The sequence below is a fragment of the Dermacentor andersoni genome, chromosome 6 (assembly GCF_023375885.2).
Source record: "Dermacentor andersoni chromosome 6, qqDerAnde1_hic_scaffold, whole genome shotgun sequence".
NCBI classification, from domain to species: domain Eukaryota; kingdom Metazoa; phylum Arthropoda; class Arachnida; order Ixodida; family Ixodidae; genus Dermacentor; species Dermacentor andersoni.
In genome coordinates, this window is record NC_092819.1 from 101098144 (window position 1) to 101121109 (window position 22966).

Below are 22966 nucleotides of genomic sequence, written 5' to 3' on the forward strand. Positions count from 1 at the left end.
TTAACGAAACTTTGTAAACATCTATATTGTGTATATGTGTGACTGTATGCGCTCTTCAAGTGTTTATCACTGTGTGTATGATAATCGTCACCCAGCAACTTGAGTAGCACGTCAGGCGATCAGCTAGGCTAACATCTGCCGCACATCATTAAAACTTGTATCTCCCTCTCTCCTTCAATTTTTAACATTGCCATCGTGAAAACAGGGCCCTCGTTGTCGCTGCGTTACCCGAAAAACTCACGGTAACAGTGAGAGCTTGAGAGAAAGATGGTTAAAATAGGAGATAAAGGCCAAGAGGTGAACCAAAGCAAGTGTTCAGTTGGGTGGTACTCGAGAAAGTAGCCAGAGTAGAAAGACGGCTAGTAGGCAAAGGATAGGCGAAAGAAAGCGCAATAATTCGTCACCATTGGCCGAGTTATGACTATCGGTCAGCAGGTCAAGTATGTTAGCCAAGTGTGCACCATAAATGAAAACCAAAAACCAGCGTCTGCCCTCAACCTTGATCGTAGTATTGATCGTAAAATTAACCATGGAGCCCTCTTCACTGGTGTGAACTATGCGTTTGAAGTAAGCTCAAAGGAGCGTATTGTCACTATATTACTTCCGTTGGCTGGCCGCCGCCTTCAACCCTTACGCATATTCAGCGATGAAACGTAGAGTAGTATCAGAGGTCATGTTCTGACCCCGTCGCGTTCATTATTAATTGGGAAAAGAAAGGCGCACTAGCCGTTTGTCCAGCGCCATCTTGTGCAGGTGTAATACGCGCTCTCAAGCGACTTTCCGTGTCGGTGGTGAGCACCTTGAAGGGAGCGGGAGGGAGGGAAGGTGAGGTGGAGGGGGAGGGCGGCATTGTCAGCGTACGCTCCGTCACAGCCATTATGCTTTTAGAAGAGGAGCCGAAGGGTACAAAAGGTCGTAGAGAGAGGGAGGAGCGTTAATTCGGCCGCATTAATAACCCGAAGGCTGCGAACATGCGCAGACGGGGACGGGACTGCGCGGGAATACCTAATGGTGACGCGCAAACGGGGAGAGACTGACCACGGGGGACGACCTGGCCCGGGGGAGAGAGAAAAGGTTAGACGGGAGAAGGGATGCTCGTAGAAGGGGCGTGATTCGCATCATCAATAATTAATGAACCGCCGACCCTGGCGGCTCGCTTACTAGGTCTCCGCTCACCGCGCCGCGCTGCCGCATGCGATGCTGCTGGCAAGGCACGGATTGAGGGTCGTGACTTTTGCACGAGCTTGCTGTCTACTCGGCCCTTCGAGCCTTTATGTTAAGCAAAATATATGACAGAAGAGTGGGGGGGGAGGGGGGAGGGAGAGGGAGCTCTTGTATTTGTCGGACGTCTACAACTTTGAGTTTAGCAAACCTCTACGTGACTAACGAAGCTTACGCAACTACACCGTCTACAGGGGCATTGCCAGATCTGCTTTGCCTCGTGACCAATACCAGGCACGTTGATTTACAAGACGTCCTTTCAAATCGGTGCTTCACGCCAAAATGGTCCCGTAGCATCAAGATGAGGCGGGCCTGATTCTTGACCCCGAGATGGTTCGATGTTTGAAAAATTACGAATGTTTGAGTGGAGCCAACAGATGCTGCATGAGAACTCACTACATTTAGTCGCTCGCTGTAAGCTGCGTAAGATATCACTAGTGATAGCCCGGTACAAATAGATGCAAGGCAATTATCGCGTTGCGAGTGACGAAGTTGGTAATCATCAGACAGTGCTGCAAGTATTGCTGGTCACGTAGTCTGGTATCACTGTAAACATATGGGAACTCCGTGGAGCGAGCGAAAGACGCATTACTGCCTAATTTAATCTTCCCTCATTGGATATTCGGTTTTTCTGATCCGGCTGGAAGTTACTCAGTGCTAGAACGCACCTGTGCCAGCTAGCCAGTTTTTCGTCAAATTTTCATCAGTCTCTGGAGCGCTTCCCGCGTCCTGGCTTGAGGCGATGGACGCGGAACGTTCCGCAGGCTCGTGCAGCCAGAAGTCTGCAACTGCAAGCTCTTCTATGAGTCAAGGCACCTGGTCAACCACCAGTGAACGCTCCAGAGAGACTCGTACTCCTGTGGCTATGGATGCAGAGCCTATTGCCGGCCCGTCTGGCCAGATCACTACATTGACAAGTTCCTCAAGGTGACGACTCATCCGATGACAGCTTCGTGTCGGCGAGGAGCCGAAGGGCTAAAAGGAGGCTTATCAAGGCGTCGTCACCAGCGAGTACGTCAACCATGCAGGCAGGTGGTGAACGCTGGCCGCTCACCATCCTCTTCATGCCAGTGGATTCTTCCGTCAACCTTCGAGTATTGAACAGGCAAGCTCTCTCTGTTTTTCTTGAGGGAAAGGCGCCAAACGAAATCAAGGAAGTCCGGCTGAACACACGAACGAATGTTCTAGCTGTCGACACAGCCTGTGGAACCACGCTGGAGACGCTACGGCAGATAACAGAATTGGGGAACATCAAAGTACGACCGATCATACCAATGGATGGGGCCTGCACTGCAGGTGTGATCTACGATGTTGACTTGGCTATTTCGAACTCGGACCTGCCAATTCTGATCAAACCGACATACGAAGGAGTGGTCATCACGCACGTATGCCGACTCGGCAACAGCCGTTGTGTGAAGATTGTGTTCAAGGGGGATTCCATTTCTTCACACGTAAAGGTCGGTCACTTTCGACATGTCGTACGGCGGTTTGTACCAAAGCCGCTTCAATGCCACAAGTGCTTCAAGATCGGGCATGTTAAGGGCGCCTGCGCAAACTCCCCAATGTGCCCCCGGTGCGCGGAGTCACACACTGTAGATGTCTGCCGTACAACAAACTTTAGGTGTGGCAACTGTAAAGGCACCCATGAAGCGACATCTAAAGAATGCCCAAGACTCAAAAAAGAGTTCGAAGTTCTGAAGCAAATGGTCAGGGATAACTCAACCCATAGAGAAGCCTCAGAAAAGATCCGGCGTCGACGTCGTCATCGACGAAAACGCTCAAGACAGGGTGGAGTTCGTGCGCCGCTTGCGCCAACGCCATCATCCTCAAATAGAACGCCCGAGAGCACAAGGAGGCCTCAGACGGGAAACGCTGCCCCCGTGGAAGAGTGGCCGGCGCTTGCAAGCTCCCAGTCTTCTAAGGAGCCTCCACGCTTGATGTTCCCATCGAAGCCCGCTTCTTTTGGTGAGGCTTCAACAGTCGACTGCCAAATGATTCCGGTGCTGCGATCCATTGTGAATGTCATCAGGGCCATGCTGACAAGCATTGACACTCCATCTGCTCGAAGTGGACTACAAGTGCTCGACGCGCTGAGCCCCGTCCTAGCAAGCCTTGAGTGAAGCCATGACTGACAATCACCAGTCATTTCGTAAGGAGGTCAGAGAAGCGTCGATCCTTCAGTGGAACGCGAGAGGTCTAAGATCTCGCATCGCCGATTTTCGTCAATTTGTTCTCACTAACCGATTTCCAATCATTGTCATCTGTGAACCAAGATTATCCCATCCAATAAGACTATCCGGCTACGAGACAACGTTCTCATCAAGCGACATCAAAAGTAGCAAGGTCGTCGTGTTTATTCGCCGTGAACTTACTTACGTCGTCCAACCGGTGCAACCTCATGACGACAATCAGTATGTGTGCATGACTGTTAAAAATAGGAATGTCACCTTTGCACTCTTGGGGGTGTATCTGTCTCCATCAAGCCGATTTGACACCAAAAAGCTAGAAGACATCTTAAAAACACAACCTGGTCCATGGATTATCACCGGGGACTTCAACACACACCATACCATTTGGGGAAGCTCTAAGGTTAACGCGACGGGAAGACGACTAGCTTCATTAGTTTCCAACAATGGTCTATACCTGCTGAATGACGCGAGTCCAACATTTCTGCGGGGAATAACGTACAGCAGCTGCCTCGCCACACATGTTAAGTGGTCTTTGGACATTGAAACGCACGGAAGTGACCACATCCCCACTTACCTCAAGATCAAGGGAATGTCTAACACGTATACGTCCACCACGATACGAAGAATAGATTGGACTGTCTTTAAATCCCACATTGAGGACGCTTGTCACAAAGGCCTCTCTTGTGGACTTCAACAAGCTATCAAGGAAACGGCACAGACAGCCACGCGCACACTCACGTGTTCTCCAAGGTATGCTGAATTCGACCTGGAATTGGAGTGGCTTCGTGCGATTCGCCGTCGTGCCGAAAGAAGATATCGACGCACTAAGTCAATTCAGGATCTAAGAACAGCCAGGCGAATGCAAAAGAAGATACAACGCCGCATGGACAAACTAGAGGCTCAGCGGTGGTCGAAATTTTGTGCGTCGCTAGATCCCCGCAAACCGCTATCTCAAATATGGAGAACTGTGCGAGGTCTACGTTCTGTTCCGGAACAGCGTTTCCCGTTTAAGGCCCTAGCACTATTCCTGCGCCGACAAGACATTGATGTGGCGGAAGACTTCTGTGCTATGGTTGCGGGCCAGCCAACTCGTACAGGTTCGCTAACATTGAACCGTATTCCAGATTCACGAGATTCACGCATGGATCGGCTTTTCACGACGCAAGAGCTTGACGCGGCGCTCGCCCTATGTAATCGGTCGTCGTCGCCTGGTCCGGATGGCATATCTTACCGTATGCTATGTCACCTTGGTGAACGGGCACGAAGAGCACTCCTTAATATCTATAACGAGTCGTGGCAGGAGGGCAACGTTCCCCAAGATTGGAAGATCAGCCACCTGGTACCGCTTCTTAAGCCTGGCAAGTCTCCCTTAGAGATTACTTCATACCGACCAATTGCGCTGGCAAGTTGCGTTGGGAAGGTAATGGAGCGAATGATTCTCGCCAGACTTGAGTGGTACCTTGAACATTACGAAATCTACCCGGACGCCATGGCTGGTTTTCGACGTCACCGATGTTCTATCGACAACGTTATCGATCTGGTAACCTATGTTCAACACCAAAAGACGTGTGAGAGGTTATCTGTCGCAATGTTCTTAGACATAAAGGGAGCCTACGACAACGTTCTTCATGACGCCATACTTGAAGCATTGGAATCGGTGGGCCTAGGCGGTCCATTATATCGTTGGACTCGCAGTTATATACATAGGCGGTCTCTCTTTCTTAACACTGAAGCTGGCCCAACCTCGCAATACTATACGCACCATGGAGTTCCACAAGGCGGTGTCTTGAGTCCCACACTTTTCAACCTTGTACTCATTGGTCTCGTGGAACGACTTCCGAACACAGTTAAAATATCAATGTATGCCGATGACATCTGCGTCTGGGCATCTGGTGTGACACGGCCGCAAGTACGCGCCAGGCTTCAAAAAGCTGCCACGTCAACATCGGCATACTTAAATGAACAAGGCCTCAAGATCTCGCCAGAAAAACGCGCATTGGTCGCGTTTAGCCGAAAGCCAATGAGTACATACGATGTCTCTATCGACGGTCAAAGCATACCTTATGTCAGGACGCACCGATTCTTAGGCGTAATAATTGATCGTGACCTCTGCTGGAGTCCTCATGTGGCCTACCTAAAGAAGCGCCTGACAGACATCTCTAATGTGTTTGAGTTTCTTGAAGGAAATGTCTGGGGTACTTCAGTACATGCAATGATGCAACTGTACAGGACGCTCTTTCTTGGGTATTTGCGATACAGCTTGCCTGTGCTGACCAACACCTGCAGAAGTAATATCCGTACACTCGAAAGCGTCCAGGCCCAGGCACTTAGAGTGTGTCTTGGATTGCCGCGGTGTTCGTCAACGGCTGAAACAATTGCCATTGCACACGATTTCCCAGCCAAGACCCATATAGTCATGGAAGCGCTCAGAGCACACGTAAGACACCTTGCTCGAGCCCCTGCCCATCATCTAGCCTCACTGCCAGAGGATCGACCGCGTGCTTCCTTTTGTGAAACAGTCCTGCCTTATCGTGCATACCTTCCATCAGGTTATACAGCTCCAGCGAAAGTTCCGTTTCCACCATGGTGCTTGGCTCAAGCAAATGTTCGACTAATGGTACCAGGAATACGAACAAAAGCCCAACTCTTGTCTCCAGCACTCAAACAGCTTTCACTGCTCTTGCTGTATGAGACGTACAACGAGCATCATCATCTTTACACTGACGCTTCAACCACGGTGAATGGGTCTGCAGGATCGGTGATCTTTCCTGCAAAACCTTCCACCATAAAGATTCGACTATCTCACCAGACTACATCGACTGCCGCGGAGCTTGCTGCTATTCGTTGTGCACTTCGTGTAATTTCTGAAGAACTACCCAGGAAATGGAGCGTGTTCACTGACTCCAAGGCTGCTCTTCATTGTTTGGTTTCTGCCTTACGCCGAGGACCCCACGAACAACTAGTTATGGAAATCAGACTGCTGCTTCACCACCTCGTCGAGCAAGGACACGACATCCCGTTGCAGTGGATTCCAAGCCACTGTGGCATAATGGGCAATGAACATGCCGACTCAGCAGCACGATCTGCACACGAGGAGGGCTTGCAAGACTCCATTCCATTCTCAAGAACAGACGCTGCAACGAAAATTCATGTGCTTGCAAATGAAGCCATCAAAACTTTATGGAACGCACCCAGCTTAAAGCATACACGTCTACACCGACTGGACCCATCCCTTCGACTTCGACCCCCACCTGGACTCTCTCGACTCGAAACAGCAGTACTTTGCCGACTGTGGCTTGGTGTCGCCTACACAACATCCTTCGCCTTCCGAGTCGGTATGGACGACAGCGCGGCTTGCAGACACTGCGGCGGCGAAGAGACTATCGAACACGTGCTTTGCCACTGTCCTCGATACAGCGCGCACCGGCTGTCACTAGCGACCGCGTTGGCACGCCTTGACGACAGGCCACTTTCGGAACAGTCAGTTTTGGAATGCCGACATGAACTGTCGTCGCAGCAAAAGTCGGTCAAGGCTCTGTTGACTTTTCTACGTGACAGTGGCCTATTAGAAAGACTATAATGACCCTATTTCGTCCCTTCTCATATTTGTTTTTCTCACGCTTTCATTTTTGTCACGCTCTTCTTTCCGTCTTTACTTCCCCTTTCCCTTCCCCTAGTGCAGGGTAGCAAACCGGACGTTTTAAGTCTGGTTAACCTCCCTGCCTTCCTCTCATTTGCATCTCTCTCTCTCTCTCTCTCTAATCCGGTTGCCGTTCTTACTGATAGTTTTCTTGGCCTTGGTGTCATGGTAATGGATGACAAGACAGTCCCTCGACAACACGTGATGTCGAGGAGTGGGTAGATCACTGGAGCAAGGATGGAGCTACTCTGGTGCTGGTATAATAAAATGCGCGCACCTGATTAAACTTTAAGCACACTGTTTTTTGCACGCGGTGTGTTCACACGCACGCAAAGTACAACGAGTTAGCTTGTCCAGCGGGCATGGCACGGTCTACAGCTGATTGACCAGACCGAATGTTAACACTGGATGGGTCGACCTGCGTGCCCTCGGGAAGATTATTTAACCACATCTGCTTGCCTGAATAAAAATGGGTTAGAGTGCACACGGCACGCATTACCAAATCCTGACTGGGAGCTTATAGCTGTGGTTGAAAATAAAAGTGCACAGTCACTGCATTCTATCGGCGCTAACATATGGGGCAGAAACTTGGAGGTTAACAAAGAAGCTGGAGAACAAGTTAAGGACCACGCAAAGAGCGTCAGAATGAGAAATGTTAGGCGTAGCGTTAAGAGACAGGAAAAGAGCGGTGTGGATCAGAGAGCAAACCGGGACAGCCGATATTCTAGTTGACATTAAGATAAAAAAAATCAAGCTGGGCAGGTCATGTACTGCGTAGGGTAGACAACCATCGGATCATTAGAGTTACAGAATTGGTGCCAAGAGAAGGGAAGCGCAATCGAGGACGGCAGAAAATTAGGTGGAGTGTTGAAATTAGTACATTTACTAGCGCAAAGGCGAATAAGCCAGAGTAAGACAGGGGTAATTGGAGATTGCTCGGAGAGGCCTTCGCCCTGCAGTGGACATGAACAAAACAAGTTAGGCTGCTGGCTGGTGGTGCTGCTGCTGACGATGATGCTCGCCTGACTGTATAAAAGCAGGTATTGGTCAACTTGCTGATTCGCAGCTAGTAACGAAATGCCGGATGCCATGTTCACGTGCACTGCTGCCTTCCCTCGACGGCGGCGTCCGGCGAAACAGCAGCGGGCCGGAAGTTAGTTGATCCTAACTACGGCCCGCTGCTGCACCGGCTTCGGACGGACTACATTGTAATCCGACATGCATGCGCTTCCAAATTCTGCATTCCTTTCCCCAGTGCAGAATAGCCAAGCCGGCATTAACCCTCTGGTTATTCTCTTTACCTTTCCTCTGTTGTTTTAAAGCCAACCTTTTTGTGCCTACCTTCTATAGGGTTTTCCGTAGCTGTCGCTTATTGCTGCTGGATCGGCCGGTATATATAGGAGCATATATTTGTGTGCATATACGGTGGTTACATGTGTGCTCCGAATACAATTACAGGCAAACTTGTGTTTGCTGACCAACAAAGTAGCGCCTCTGAGTCCACGTCTGTTCTGCGCCGCAAAGAAATAAATTCCCTCTTAAAACTATAACATATATGTCGGCTGAAGCACACTGACCTCTTATTGGAAAAGCACAATATATACAATGAGCGTTTCCATTTACGTAATATTATTTGATTTGACCATTCGGTATGTGCCACTTGGTGTACGCGTGTGCGCATCCTGGGCCAGTCCTCCATAATCCGTATGTACCATTGTGACACAAAGTATGAAGATAAACACAAGTGTACGCATTGTCGTTCGTTGTATAGCATTTAATAAACCGCTTCCCTAAAGCTTCGCTTCACATTGATCTCAACGTGGGCGTTTCAACCGCATAACTTCTTTAATTTTTATTTTCTCGCTCTCAGAAGGGTAGCTACTGTGAGCTGAACTCACCGAGCGCAGGGTGCAAGAGTCTGACATACCGCCCGTGTTGTCTGTCGTAGACTCTCGCCGAATCGGAACAGGATGGGCAGACTGCAGCTCGCACGAGAAACAGCCTCCATCTCTGCATACATGCATACTCTCTCAATGTGGCTAGCGCATAGGTGGTTGCCGAGAATAGTCCGGCAGAGACAAAAGCACTGCGCAGAAAAAAAAAAGCGAAAGGAAAGAAAACGAAATAAGGTAATCCCGGGCGCACAGAGAAAGCTCACACGCAATGTCCGAAGCGCACGGGAAAGCGAAAAGTGTCAGTCGCGCTAAAATATTCACGTCACCGTTCTCATTTGCGCTCGTACGTAGCGCGGAGAAGATGCTCCGCGCGAAAAAAAAAAAAAAAAGAAACGCGAGAGTTGTTAGGTTCCCGCGGGAAACGGAGGCAAACGTGGAGTGCACGGGCGGCGGGAGATTTTCTCTTACTTCCTCGCCCCGCAGGCTATACGTATAGTGCGTGTATGAATATGCAATCGGCGGGGATTGCGGGAGGAGGCTCTGCACTTCCCGCAGGGCACACAGCGGGCGCTTGGCTCCGCAAATTCACCCTTCGCGTACAGAAGGCTTTCGGAAGAAACACGCACGAACGCGTACGTATACAGTGTGAAGCAACAGCACATAAGCAAGCCTTCCAACGGAAAGTGAGGCACCGAGCCAGCATGCGCGCAACTCGGCGCTGAGTCGTTAAAACAGGCGCCGCCATCACACACGCTCTCGGCCGGTAATGCGGCGCCCTATTGGAGCGCCTTGCGCGGTGATTCCGGCGCCGGCATAACGCGCGGACTCCGCGATTCCTTCAATCCTCCATGCGCCTGAGCGCGCAGCCGTGCATATAGGGTTGTCGCGGAGGGGTGTCGTGGCTCGTGTAAAAGATCATTGCTTACTGGCAAGCCCCCTTTTCCTCTCTCTCTCTCTCTCTTTCTTACCTCCGTGCCAGCACCGCTGCGCTCTCGAGAACGCATTACGGCGTGGCTTCCTTGCCTTGCACGAGCCAGCCTTTCCTCCCCCGACTCGCGTGGGAGAGCTGACACGGCGGGAAACGCTACGCGGCTTCGTGGGACCTCGCGCGCTGCTTGCTTCGGGTACGCTTTGATGTTCGGACGGCGAGTGTGACTCGGTTAGCGAGCGTCGATTGCGCTCATCTTTCTTGCCCGAGAGAGAAAAAAAGAAGAGAATGTGGAGCGCATATTTATCTTCCCTATGCTGATGGTGCCTTGAGAACGACGCGCGGTGTGTTTCCTGAGTAAGGGGTTTAGGAAGAGTAGAGAAGTGGAGGGTTGTCGCTGATGCAATGAGATCTTGAGCATTTTTTTTTTCTGCGTTGATACTTCGAAGCTCGGAGACTTTGTGGATGTCGTGGGCGATGTCGGGCTATAACGACGCGTAGCAGCGCGGCTATAGTGCAACTCAGTGCGATTTAACCCATCTTTTTGCCCGCCAGTGAATAGATAGAAACGGATAGAGAGGGGCAGGATAAAAGGAGGTGCAGTTGTTAAAGTTATACGAGATACGCTGAGACAAAAAGTGTTCCGGCGCACGTGGGTGTGATTTAACGTTGTAAGGTCTCCTTACTTTCTTTTAAAACCTCATGTTCTGAACATCTTGACTGCGGCACCTTTCTCTTTTAAGATCAGCCTCAAATCTTCGCGCCTAAGCTATGCTAGGATGAGGTATTTTACATGTCGCACTAACGTTAGCGTTATACTCATACGTTATACCAGTCTATTGTGAGATCAACCTCAAATATTCGTGCTTAAGCTCTGCTAGGAAAAGGTATATTATATGTCGCACTAACGTTATCGTTATAATCATACGTTATACCAATCTATTGTCAGATCAGCCTCAAATCTTCGTGCCTAAGCTCTGCTAGGATAAGGTATTTTACATGTCTCACTAACGTTATTGTTATACTCATACGTTATACCAATCTATTGTCGGATCAGCCTCAAATATTAGCGCCTAAGCTCTGCTCAATAAGGTATTTTCACATGTCGCGCCTAAGCTCTGCTAGGATAAGGTATTTTCACATGTCGCACTAATGTTATTGTTATACTCATACGTTATACCAGTCTATTGTCAGATCAGCCTCAAATATTCGCGCCTAAGCTCTGCTAGGATAAGGTATTTTACATGTCGCACTAACGTTATTGTTATACTCTTACGTTGTACCAGCCTATTGTCAGATCAGCCTCAAATATTAGCGCCTAAGCTCTGCTCGGATAAGGTATTTTCACATGTCGCGCCTAGCTCTGCTAGGATCAGGTATTTTCACATGTCGCGCTAACGTTATTGTTATACTCATACGTTATACCAGTCTATTGTCAGATCAGCCTCAAATATTTGCGCCTAAGCTCTGCTAGGATAAGGTATTTTACATGTCGCACTAACGTTATTGTTATACTCTTACGTTGTACCAGCCTATTGTCAGATCAGCCTCAAATATTAGCGCCTAAGCTCTGCTCGGATAAGGTATTTTCACATGTCGCGCCTAAGCTCTGCTAGGATAAGGTATTTTCACATGTCGCACTAACGTTATTGTTATACTCTTACGTTATACCTCTCTATTGTCAGATCAGCCTCAGAAATTCGCGCCTAGCCTCTGCTAGGGTAAGGACTTTTACATGTCGCACTATCGTTATCGTTATACTCATACGTTGTCTATTGTTAGATGAGCTATAAAATCTTCATGCCTAAGCTCTGCTACGATAAGGTCTGTTGTATGTCGCACTAACGTTATCGTAATACTCATACGTTACACCAGTTTATTGTCGGGTCAGCCAGTCTATTGTTAGATCCACCTCAAGTCTTCGCGCCTAAGCTCTGCTAGGTTAAGGTCTTTTAGTTTTCGAAGTAATGTTATCGTTAAGCGGCACTATTTTGCTTTGTAATAATAGTTCCCTTCAGTTGTAACATGAACACATGTTTACAAAATATTTAATCCGCCGTAGTTGCTTAGTGGTTACGGTGTCTGGCTGCTAAGCACGAAGTCGCGGATTTTGGTCTGAGCGAAATGCGAAAGCACCCGTGCACTTAGATTTAGGTGCACGCTGAAGGGCCCCAGGTGTTCCAAACTTCAATCAATCAATCAATCAATCAATCAATCAATCAATCAATCAATCAATCAATCAATCAATCAATCAATCAATCAATCAATCAATCAATCAATCAATCAATCAATCAATCATATTGTTATTAAAGTTGAGTTATTTACACCATACAATATATACAGACGAGGGTCCCAAACTACGAGACGGCAACGGGACCTTGGTCCCGTTTTGTAGAGTCACTAGTTCGTACTATAAAAACCTTTCACCTTATTACTGTTCGAGTTATTAGGTTTTTCTCACATTTATAATAGGCCCACCTCAGACACGGCCTTTCTGGGCCAATCTTTCCGATGTAAAACAAGACGACGTCAGCGCCGTCAAGTAAACATGTGAAGAAACCGAGCGCTAGGAGAAGACAAAGGGAGAAGAAGCAGACGCGCTCAATCATTGCCATTACATGATTTAGCGCGTCTGCTTCATCATTGGCATTACATGTAGAAGAAGAAAGCTTAATTTAGGACTGCCTCCGCAACTCGGAAGGCTACGTGCTGGAACACGAAGGCACGGACACCAGCTCTGTCCAGTGCACAGATGTCGAGCTGGCGTTATAGCCAATTATTGCCGCTGCCTGGCGAAATCGCATTCTCCAGGATCAGTATTCTGGACTGCGGTACTATTGGAAGAGTCGTTGAGAAGTAGAATTCCGGCGGTCAATTTGTTGGTCGTAAGTTGGAATCATCGCGCAACAATAGTCTTTAATTATTCCTTTGTACATTCCCTGTAAAGTATATTGGAATTCCAGCGATTACACCGCCAGACATCAAAACCAAGGGAGTGAGCCCATAGCAGCTATGGCTGTAGAGTTGCCTTGACGAAGCAATCGCAAACCTTAGGTGCGGCTGCTTGAAGTCAAGGGTCGAATTGATAAAGCTTTCCTTTTGTTATAAGAGCATGTTTGTCACCGCCTTGCCACCTTAACACCAAATACGCCGATTGTCACGGACAAGGACATGAATAACCAAATCAATCGAAGACTTTCATACAGACCAAGTTAGTCAACTTCACTTTCCGCTGACGTGTGTGGGACCGATCGATTGGAATCGGCAAACGCGAAACGATTTGGGCGTAACTATTGGGTTTTCACGCATAATGGATGTAACTTATGCTGTGCTATGCCATTACATTCACCATTCCCACGCGTGTGCGTGGGAGGGGTGGAGCTAGCCTTTGCCGAGAACATCAGTAAGTTCTGACTGAAGGCACGTCGTGCTCCAGTTATTACAAACACGTCGACGAAAGTTTTGCGTTGTACGGAGGCGCAGTGAGATGGCGCCACCGCAGCGCGACCCGGGAGCTCGAGTTTATACAATAAGTCCAGTTGAAGCAAGGCAGTTCGTATGATTTTCCTGCGTGATCATGACTGCGTTAAATTTTTCTTAGCCTTCACCAGTACTCGAAATAAAGAACTCTGTGTTTGGGTGCACTAAAGGCACGCCCTTGTAGATGCGGTATGATCTATCAACACATTAGAGGTACATGATGTCGAATTTTCTGTACATTGCGTTGCTGTAACGGATGGCGTGGTGTGTTGCGTTGCATAATCAGTGACGAAACGACTGAAGCCTCGGCATATATTTTCCCTACACAAAGCCACGAAGCCACGTTGCTCTTTCTTTCTTTCCCTTCATACTGAGACCCTCGGTGGCGAGAACGGGAAATAGAAGGCCCTGTCAGGAAGAATGTATCGATGCCTACAATGTAGTCTCACAAGACCCAAGTATATGGGAAGGGAGACAGGGGTTAGACTCTGATAGGAGCACGGACTGAGACGAGACAGGCACGCTGGCCACCGCCTCGGGCGCAGGTACGGACGCGTGGTTGCACGGCCGGCCCGTCGCCACACTGCGCACGGGTCCCTCGATGCGACCGGCGTACCGGAAGGATCGATGGCAGCCTCCTCTCCCTTTTCATATACGGAGCGAAACAGAAAAAGAAAGAAGTGACACACAGGCGAAAGAATGAGACATAAAAACGACAGGGATAGTGAGAGAGGGAGAGAAGGCGAGACAGCGATGCCCCAGAGGCACTTGCCAGCGCCGGCGCTGGTGTGGTCACGGCTGGACCGCGCGCTCGACTGGAAAACCGCCCGTGTCCCGTCGGGGCCCGCCGCTTGTGCCTATACAGCCGGCGGTCAGCAGTAACGGTTTTCCAAGTGACGTTGCTAACGTTGGTGCCCACAGCGTGGGCAAATTGGCACTGCTTCAATTTGCGCTACCGCTGCAGAGGGGGACAAACGTTGTGCTGGTTTCGTGTTGCCTTTGAGTGTCTCGTGATATTCGAAGCCTGCTGACTGCTTCTCTCGATTGGCACGGTCAATTCTGTTTAACTCCTCCCAAGAGCGTTTGTACGAGTTATTGCGTTTTAGATTCGAAACGGTACGCGCGCTTTTGTTGAACGGGCGTGTTGTAGGTGAATGCAGCTGTCAACAATGTCGACTAATAAAGCTGCACTCAACGACCTAAACATTAATTTAGGAACGAGTGCCAGTGAAATGCCTCTTGTTTTCCGCTGGCACGGACTCTAAATAATAATAAAAAAAACATGCACCGCGCATCTAATGCTGATGTCACCAGGAAACACACAAACACCATGGCCATGCGCGCTGGTAGTTGTAGAGTCGCTGCTTGATAGTTGTCGCTACACCATGACCTTTTATTGTTATAAATTTCAGCCAGGCGGAAGGAGTGTTTCCTTTGTAGCTTTGCGCTACTTTTGGGTGAATTACTTTCTTGATTGTTGTAGTCATATAGGAGGTTGTGGCCAAGTACTGCACCAGGGTGGCCAATCCTGCTCTGGTGAGGGAGTGCGTTACCGGTTCTGGTCACCGGGATCAGGCCGCACTCCAGGCCTGTTTATGCAATTTTATCAACACGCGCATTTCTTTCTTTTAATCCAGTGGAAAAGTGCGCGGCACCGCGATTCGAACTACGGTCCTCTTGCACGCGAGGCGGATGCTCTACCTTTACGCCACCGCTGCACCAAACGCACCCCAGCCCATTCTTATTCTTCTGACTGAAATAATCAGAAGAATAAGAATGGGCTGGGGTGCGTTTGTCAGGCATTCTCAGATCACGAACAGCAGATTGTCATTATCCCTCAAGAGAAAAGTGTATAATAGCTGTGTCTTACCAGTACTCACCTACGGGGCAGAAACCTGGAGGCTTACGAAAAGGGTTCTACTTAAATTGAGGACGATGCAACGAGCTATGGAAAGAAGAATGATGGGTGTAACGTTAAGGGATAAGAAAAGAGCAGATTGGGTGAGGGAACAAACGCGAGTTAATGACGTCTTAGTTGAAATCAAGAAAAAGAAATGGGGCATGGGCAGGACATGTAAAGAGGAGGGAAGATAAGCAGTGGTCATTAAGGGTTACGGACTGGATTCCAAGAGAAGGAAAGCGTAGCAGGGGGCGGCAGAAGGTTAGGTGGGCGGATGAGATTAAGAAGCTTGCAGGGAGAACATGGCCACGATTAGTACATGACCGGGGTAGTTGGAGAAGTATGGGAGAAGCCTTTGCCCTGCAGTGGGCGTAACCAGGCTGATGATGATGATGATGATGATGACTTTCTTTACTTTTGCGGGTTGTTAGCTTTCCAATGTGGGAATCACGGCGATTATGCTCTCTTTAATTCATACGAGGAAGACAGGTATGTTAAATAAAAACACGCCGAGGTGCCGCACCAAAGCGGCCTTCATGAAGTTGTGGACGGCCATCTGTACTGTACGTCTTCGCTATATTTTTTTCTTTGTTATTCAAATGCACTGAGGGGAATTCGATGATCGGTGAAGTGTACTGGGAAGTTGATGCACGTCCCTTTCTGACGTACTTCGCGTAAACACAGTGGCAGTGCAGGTGGGGTTGCCTAGTAGAGAAAGATTTAAAAATGTCCGACTTGAGCTTGAACGTGAACTCAGAGCACAGGTAGCGGAAGAAAGTCACTGGTCTATATATATATATATATATATAATATGTGTGTGTGTGTGTGTGTGTGTGTGTGTGTATGGTATTTTAAATGAATGAATGAATGACGTGCTTTCGGACAGTCGAGCAGTAGCTGGTACGTGTACCAGACGTGATGGCCGCAACGAACATGCTGCATGGGGAGGACACAGGCTTAACTTGAAATGGGATGTGCTGGGTATATACAGCACCGAGGCGCAGACGATGTAAGAGGGTATAGCTGAGGTGAACACTCTTCCTCGGCTGTTTTCTGTAATTGTTCTCAGCGCCCTCGTTATTTCGCTTGTGTCCGAATCACACGCAGTGCTTCCTTTCTGCATATCTGAAGGACACACCATCCCCACCATTGGCATCTGCGGCGAGTCTCAGCTAAAGTTTATCCGAGAAAACCGGACTGGAAAGACGTGGTGCCTTGGTTAACTAACTGATAATTATTGGTAAAAAACAATGAGATCCTCATTATTAGCAGAACGCTAAGATCGGCTAAAAAATAGCGGCAGCTGTTTTGTTTGGTGACGATGGCCTGACAGAGTGTGTTGACACGACGACAATGACGACGGAAGGTCGTAGATAGAGAGCTGGCGCATCGGGATCCGGAGATAAATTTTCGGCCTCTAATTTATTTATCATTATTTTTATACTACTTCTGCCAAGGAAGCACGATGATAATTGTGATGATACCCGTGTTTGGTGCCACAGTACTTTGGTGCACTGCCCCGAACACGGATGTGACAATAAAAACCGTGCGGATACCACAAGCTCTAACCGTCCCTTTTGCAGCCAGGAATTTCATTCACGCAGTTCACTTACAAAGCAATGCGTGCATTAGCAGTTTGTGAAACCAACTGCATGGACTTAGTGACCGATTGTAGGGGTAATGGGCTGTCGCATGTGCGCGCTCTGCCATTGTCTTCCTGCACTTTCTTTCTTTCTTTCTTTCTTTCTTTCTTTCTTTCTTTCTTTCTTTCTTTCTTTCTTTGTGGTCACTCCGTAGCCCAATTTCTTCCTGCGAAGGGTAGCGAACCAAACACACCTGCTGTTCACTACCTCCCAACCTTTATTTCTCTCCCCCTCATCCTTCTCTCGACACGAGCTAGTTTGCACTATGCTTACTTTACCGGTCATATTAGCTGGGTCGGAACCCCTAAAACCGCTTTGACGCCCTTCTTCCGAGCTTCGTCCCCACTGCCGCTTTTCTGAGCTTGTAGTAGAGCCGACACCGCTATATGCCGTCGTGGCGGCGTCCGCGGTTGGAGCACCGCGGTTGCCCTTGGTGACCCGAGGAGCGCACAGCGGTTTCGACCCCTGCTCGTCTGCCGTCCTGGTACCCGGGGACTTTTTTAGTGCTTGGGTGTGGTGGGGAAAGGGGGAGAGTGGCGGGATCTTTCCCTCTGTCGCTTTCGGGTTGCACTTTTTGGGCTTTAGTGCCCTCGTTGTCTATCGTGAGTACGTGACCCCCTAAGCGAGAACGGTTCGTTGGAGGGCTAGATAAATAATAGACAAACAACAACAAATGAAGAAAACGCGCGAAAAAAAAAAGGCCGAATGAGGGTGAAACTTAAGCAAAGGCGAGGTGATACTATACGTGAGTGGGTTTAGGAATCTTCGCCGTCTGTGCTATTTACGGTTTGTGACACTTGCGTACCTACATATATATGTGTTCAGTGTGTTTGTAGGATATGCGAAATAATTGTGCTTTAATGTGTTTACTTGTTTCGGCAGAATTATCTAGGGGAATGGAAGAAAAAGTACGACAGTACGAACGAAAACAGGCCAACGAAAAGTTGAGATTGTCTAAAAAAATTGTAGAGATACGAAAAATAAATGAAATGGCGTAAAGAGACCTGCTCGATTGGGTGTCAACGAAGGACGCACGCATTTGCCGAAACTCACCCCATTTTATCTGCAAGATTAGGCATAGAACGCCGTATAGCTTGCCGTTGTGCGTTGGACGTCATAGTCAGGCTCAGTGCAGCGTTTCTTAAATAAGAAAAAGAAAGTGAATGACAATATGGTTATTAAATAGCTGGCAGCAGAATAATGCGGATCATGTTTGCGCAATACAAACTCGGCAGTAGCATTTAGCCGCACATAAATTGACGTCAAGGTGCCGCACCAAAGCGGCCTTCATGAAGTTGTGGACGGCCATCTGTACTGAAATGCCATAGTGAGTGAAAGATCAGTGCTTCCATAAGTAACCAGCGTCTTCATTTTCTTAAGGCGATGTGTCACACCTGAACACCTGAACAGCTGAAACTGTAGGCTCATTCTTATACGTAAGCTTGACTAGGTTCTAGTGGTACTCAAATGTAGCATCTTGCATTGAGTAGCACGAAACCTTGGATAGAACGAAACTGGACAGCAAAACCAGGGACTCATTTGCAAGAAAAATAATAATAATACGTTAGTAACATGAGTTATTCATTTGTGAAGCCATCTACTACAGTCTGCTTCATACGCAAATACGCAAGACGTGCCAAATTACTCGCTCGAAAAAAAGATGTTCCATGCGAAAGAAAAATGAAGGAAGGGAGGGCATCGAGGGGCTACCACGAGTAGCTCGTTAATCTTGACCGCTAGAGCATTGTTGATGACTCTCAGCTTTAATGTCGGCCATTCGCGTTTTCACTTAGGCAGAGCGTATTCGGAAAATGAGCTAGCGGAGCGGGGCAAAAACGCTTTATGAGTCGCATATAATTTAGAAACCGCGCCGTCGCACATTAGTACGTGACAGAACGAAGAAGCACTGCGCTGTAATCTGCGTAATGGATTTAATTACCTACCGGGAAAAGAAGAAAGAAGTTCAGTATAATAGGCTGTGCTCAGTAAAGTCCGAAGCAGGCAGAGGCCAACTATACGGGAATCTGAATTCTTCTGCTCTTCGTGGTTTTGCGGCCTGGCACTATCATTTCGCCCCCTTATACATTTTTTAAAAGCAGTAGTTGTGGGTTTACGGCTACAGCTTCCGCGCACTTCCTGTAGTAAGTCTCTGTACAGAATACGCCACTGGCAGTTTCTGAAATGCCTGCATAGATGGCAAAACATGGTAGGAAACTACACATGCAGATCCGTCGCACCTGTTAGAATCTGTGCAAAGCATTCGTATAATTAAATGCTATGCAATTGATCATATTCAGCACAGATTTTTGTAGCACAGCGTTTACTTGCCTGCCAGGCGAGGCGGCAATGCGGAGAGAAAGCCAGCACGCAACCGCAGGTTACAATGCCTCCGACGTCAACCCATTTTGCACGCAACATTGTCACCTGTGTCGGCCCGCTTCACTATTGCACGACTGATAGGATAGGCCCACCTTACTTGACGGGACACCAACCGACCTGACGCACCAAACACCCAGAAAGAAGAGGTAAAAAGATTGGTTTCAATAAAGTAAGTATGCGCCTGAGGGCATTTAACCGTTACAGCGAGGCTATTTAGGGTGCCGCTTGTTTTTTCACTGCGCGATTCCGTAAATAACACACCCGACAAGCGGCGCAGCTGTCGGGGTAGTAGAGGTAGGGCCACATAGAAGCTGATTCGTTATGAGTTCTGCGTCTTGTGCGTGAGCTATTCGGCAAGAGAGCAGCAAGAGCCACGGTGAGCAAAGTCCGGGTGGGTTCGCTGAAAAAGCTTTGCTCGCAAAACGCCATCCGACGGATTTGTTTCGAATTGTTACGAAAGCCGTGAAGAAAACAGAAAGGGCGTTAAAAAAAAGGCGCTAAATTAACCCAGATCACTGCACCGTCTTTCATGGCTCAAGCTTGGTGTTGAGAGTTGTTGAAAGAGCGAGCGAGCGAGCAAGTGAATGAATGAATGAATGAATGAATGAATGAATGAATGAATGAATGAATGAATGAATGAATGAATGAATGAATCGTTTTCCTTGTGGTCGCAGGGGGTGCAGCAGCACCCGTGCTTGGCGGCGCAGCATTCCCGATGGTGCTGGCGCTGGTTGTCGGTGCGAGACCTGCTGCTGCTGCTCTGCTCGTTCGCCATGCTGTCCGTGTACATGAGCTACCGGCTGACCAGCCTGCACCTGCAGCCCAACCCGCAGGACACCGCGTCGGGTGAGCGAGCAACGCGACGATCCTTTTCTATTCGTTTCAGACGTGATTAACAACGTGCGCGCCTCGAGACGCGCTCGCCCGCGCCGGCTAGCGCCTGCGCTGCTCCGCACTTGGTAGGTACGCGCGCGTAGGCCTTTTTTTTTTTTTTTTCCGAGAGTCCCAGTGAACCGTGCCTATACAGTTAGTTCCCTGCGTTTTTCAACGCTGTCGCGTATCTTAACACGTCTCCTTGCGCGTACTCCCGTATAGTTCCGCGCAATAGCTCCCGCAGACGCGCATATATACAAGTGCGTGCCACCGACCATATACGCGGGGCACACAATTTGTTGCGCTTTGAAACGGGTCACGGAACAAACCTAACGGCAGTCAACATTAGTGTCCGTTGACTGATCGATTTTATTTCTTACAAAGATAACCAGGTGCGGCTAACTAACCAGCAGATATTATGTAACCTCCGTAGAAACCTCCACTCGCGGTGTGCGTCAACTGCTTCGTTTCAAAAGAAAATTTCGCAGTGGGTTATAGTTGGTTAGATGTAGCTAAAAGTGTTGCGCGGAGAAACAAAACAAAACACGTTGCGCTCGCGGTTCGTGTCTGTGTTTTCGCACTTAAGTCCTGTCCCCTTCGTCGCTTTGCGCAACAATTTTAATTACGCTTCGTCTTCGTCGCTATTATTCTTGTTCTCCTCGCTTGCTGCTCCTACTTCTTCTCCCTACTCCTTATGCCAAGCGACTAGTCAAAGTGAAGTTATAGAGGCCGACTCCTCAGCTGTGATCTTAATTTACTCTCTCTCTCTCTCCCCTTTATTCTTTGCTTTCTGTGAGTCCTATGTGTCGATTGTGTTCCGCAGGACTTCTTGTACCTTTACGGGAGATAAGAGTCGTAGTCCGTGGGTTTCCTTATGCGGTCGAAAATGACACACCAGCAAACTTCGGAGTCAGAAAGCGACAAGATAGGTGCGTTATCAGTACGCCAAACACTGTACGGGTTTCGTGGACATCGCGCTTGCTGGACCACATCGGGCAGTTTGTGTTCCAGCGGTCCGCAAGGCGAAAAACAGTAGAATCGATGAGAGCAAGGTTGGAGCACTTTTGAGTTGGGTTTCTACGCATGACGGAGTTGATGCGTTCGCTTCGATACGCCAATCGACGCACTGCTGCTCCTCAATATTTTTCGCATGTGACCGTCACATGTAGCTTGATAATGCAATGTGAACGGTGATTTGCAGGCTTTTTTTTTGTAATTAGATTTGTGCTGTGTCGAAAGTGGCTTATGTGTTGTGTGGAGTGTGCCTAAACATCAAGCATCGATATTTAGGCTTTCAATGAAGCTTAGTTATCCACAGGTTTACGGCCTCTGAAGAATGAGGTCCACGATCACTAGACTTTTATAGGTAAAAAAAAAATAGGGGCAGCGTAAATTTACATGTTAATTGTAAATATTGCGAAGAAAAGAGAATGATGCTCTGAGCAATAATACTAATGATTTTTTTTTTACATTCCGATGAACTCCGCAAAAGCATGTACCGGACAAGCTTGTACGTCGTTCAATATGTCTACAGGTGCATTACGTATCGAGTGTAAGGACTGTAACATGGTGTTGTGACTTCTGCAATAGATATGCGAGAGCTATAGTTGACACTGGCTGATATGATGCTAAAAGTATTGAAATGGCTTCTGATCAGTCAGGTATTGTCTGATTATAAACGTGCCCATTACAATTAGCTTTCACTGCTACTATTTCTATAAAATTAACTTTCGTTTCAGTATTACGCCTGGAAATGTCAAAATTAATCGCCATATCGAAAGCTACGTTTCGGTTTGCAGTGATCTAGATTGCACTCATAATTCGTCGTGACAGATGGTTATATAAACAACTTAAAATGTATCGTAAGCAAAACTTGAAGCCCGGTGACCTTGCACATTGCACCAGGTCTCTCATTTCCTGTTGGCAGAGGAACATCATAACCGGTAACTGCTGGATGATGGACTTCTTACACTTAGAAGTTAATGTTTATTCATACCTAGTTAGATTGACGGACAGTGCTGAGTGCAACGTTGGTGCTTCTAAAGAAACATCGCAGGGAAAACGGGACATCCGTTTCCCAGCCTGAGAAAAGAAAGCCCCCTTCCCTCCCCCCCCCCCCCCCATCAAGCCTCTCTCGTCTCATGTATTAGATAAGGCTTAGCCAATATTTCAGATTTCAGTAATAAGGCACTTTTTCATATCCCCACCAATCAAGACAACTTCGTTTCCACGTGTACAACATCTGCTATCGCGAGAGGGATGAATGTAAAATTCCAAAGCCTTTATGAAAGCGAAGCAAGAAGAGTACTGGTGCAAGAGTTCAATATTATAAGCACGATCGTTTGCCGTAACCATGAGAAATAAAGTGTTAGATTGCAGCATTCCTCAATTTCAAGTGTGAAAAAGTTTGCCAGAACGCATGTTCTCTTGAAGAGCTCAAGCAGTTCATCACGAATGTTCTGATATCTTCGAAAGTGTAGTGCCGTTTCGGGGCGTGCTTCAAATCGCTATGATCGAGGGTTGACTTGAGCTGCTATAATTCGAATGTGTCAGCTTTATAAAGTTAGCCGGATATTTTATCTCGAGTACGCCTTTACTGTTTCCTCAGATCCTATTTCCAGTATACCTTTACTGTTCCTTCAGACCTTACCAGAACCCAAGCTTCAATTGCGATGTGGCGAAAGTGTAATAAACAGTTGGTCATTAGATGATGATTCCTGGGTATGAAGCATCTTAAGAAGTACGATTGATCATTCGAGGGTGAAACCTATAGACGTAAAACATCCAAAGGCAAACTTCGAGAACTCGTAGTGTAGTG

The 22966-nt window shown here is 48.0% G+C and overlaps 1 protein-coding gene across 1 annotated transcript in view; it reads left to right on the forward strand.

Annotated features, from left to right (window-relative positions):
• Positions 1-22966, forward strand: part of LOC140219084 (uncharacterized) — a 146979-nt gene that overhangs the window by 64323 nt on the left and 59690 nt on the right. Inside the window, exon 3 of the mRNA XM_072288965.1 lies at positions 19950-20121. Within this exon, the coding sequence (XP_072145066.1) occupies positions 19950-20121 (172 nt within the window). The remainder of the gene's footprint in view (positions 1-19949; positions 20122-22966) is intronic.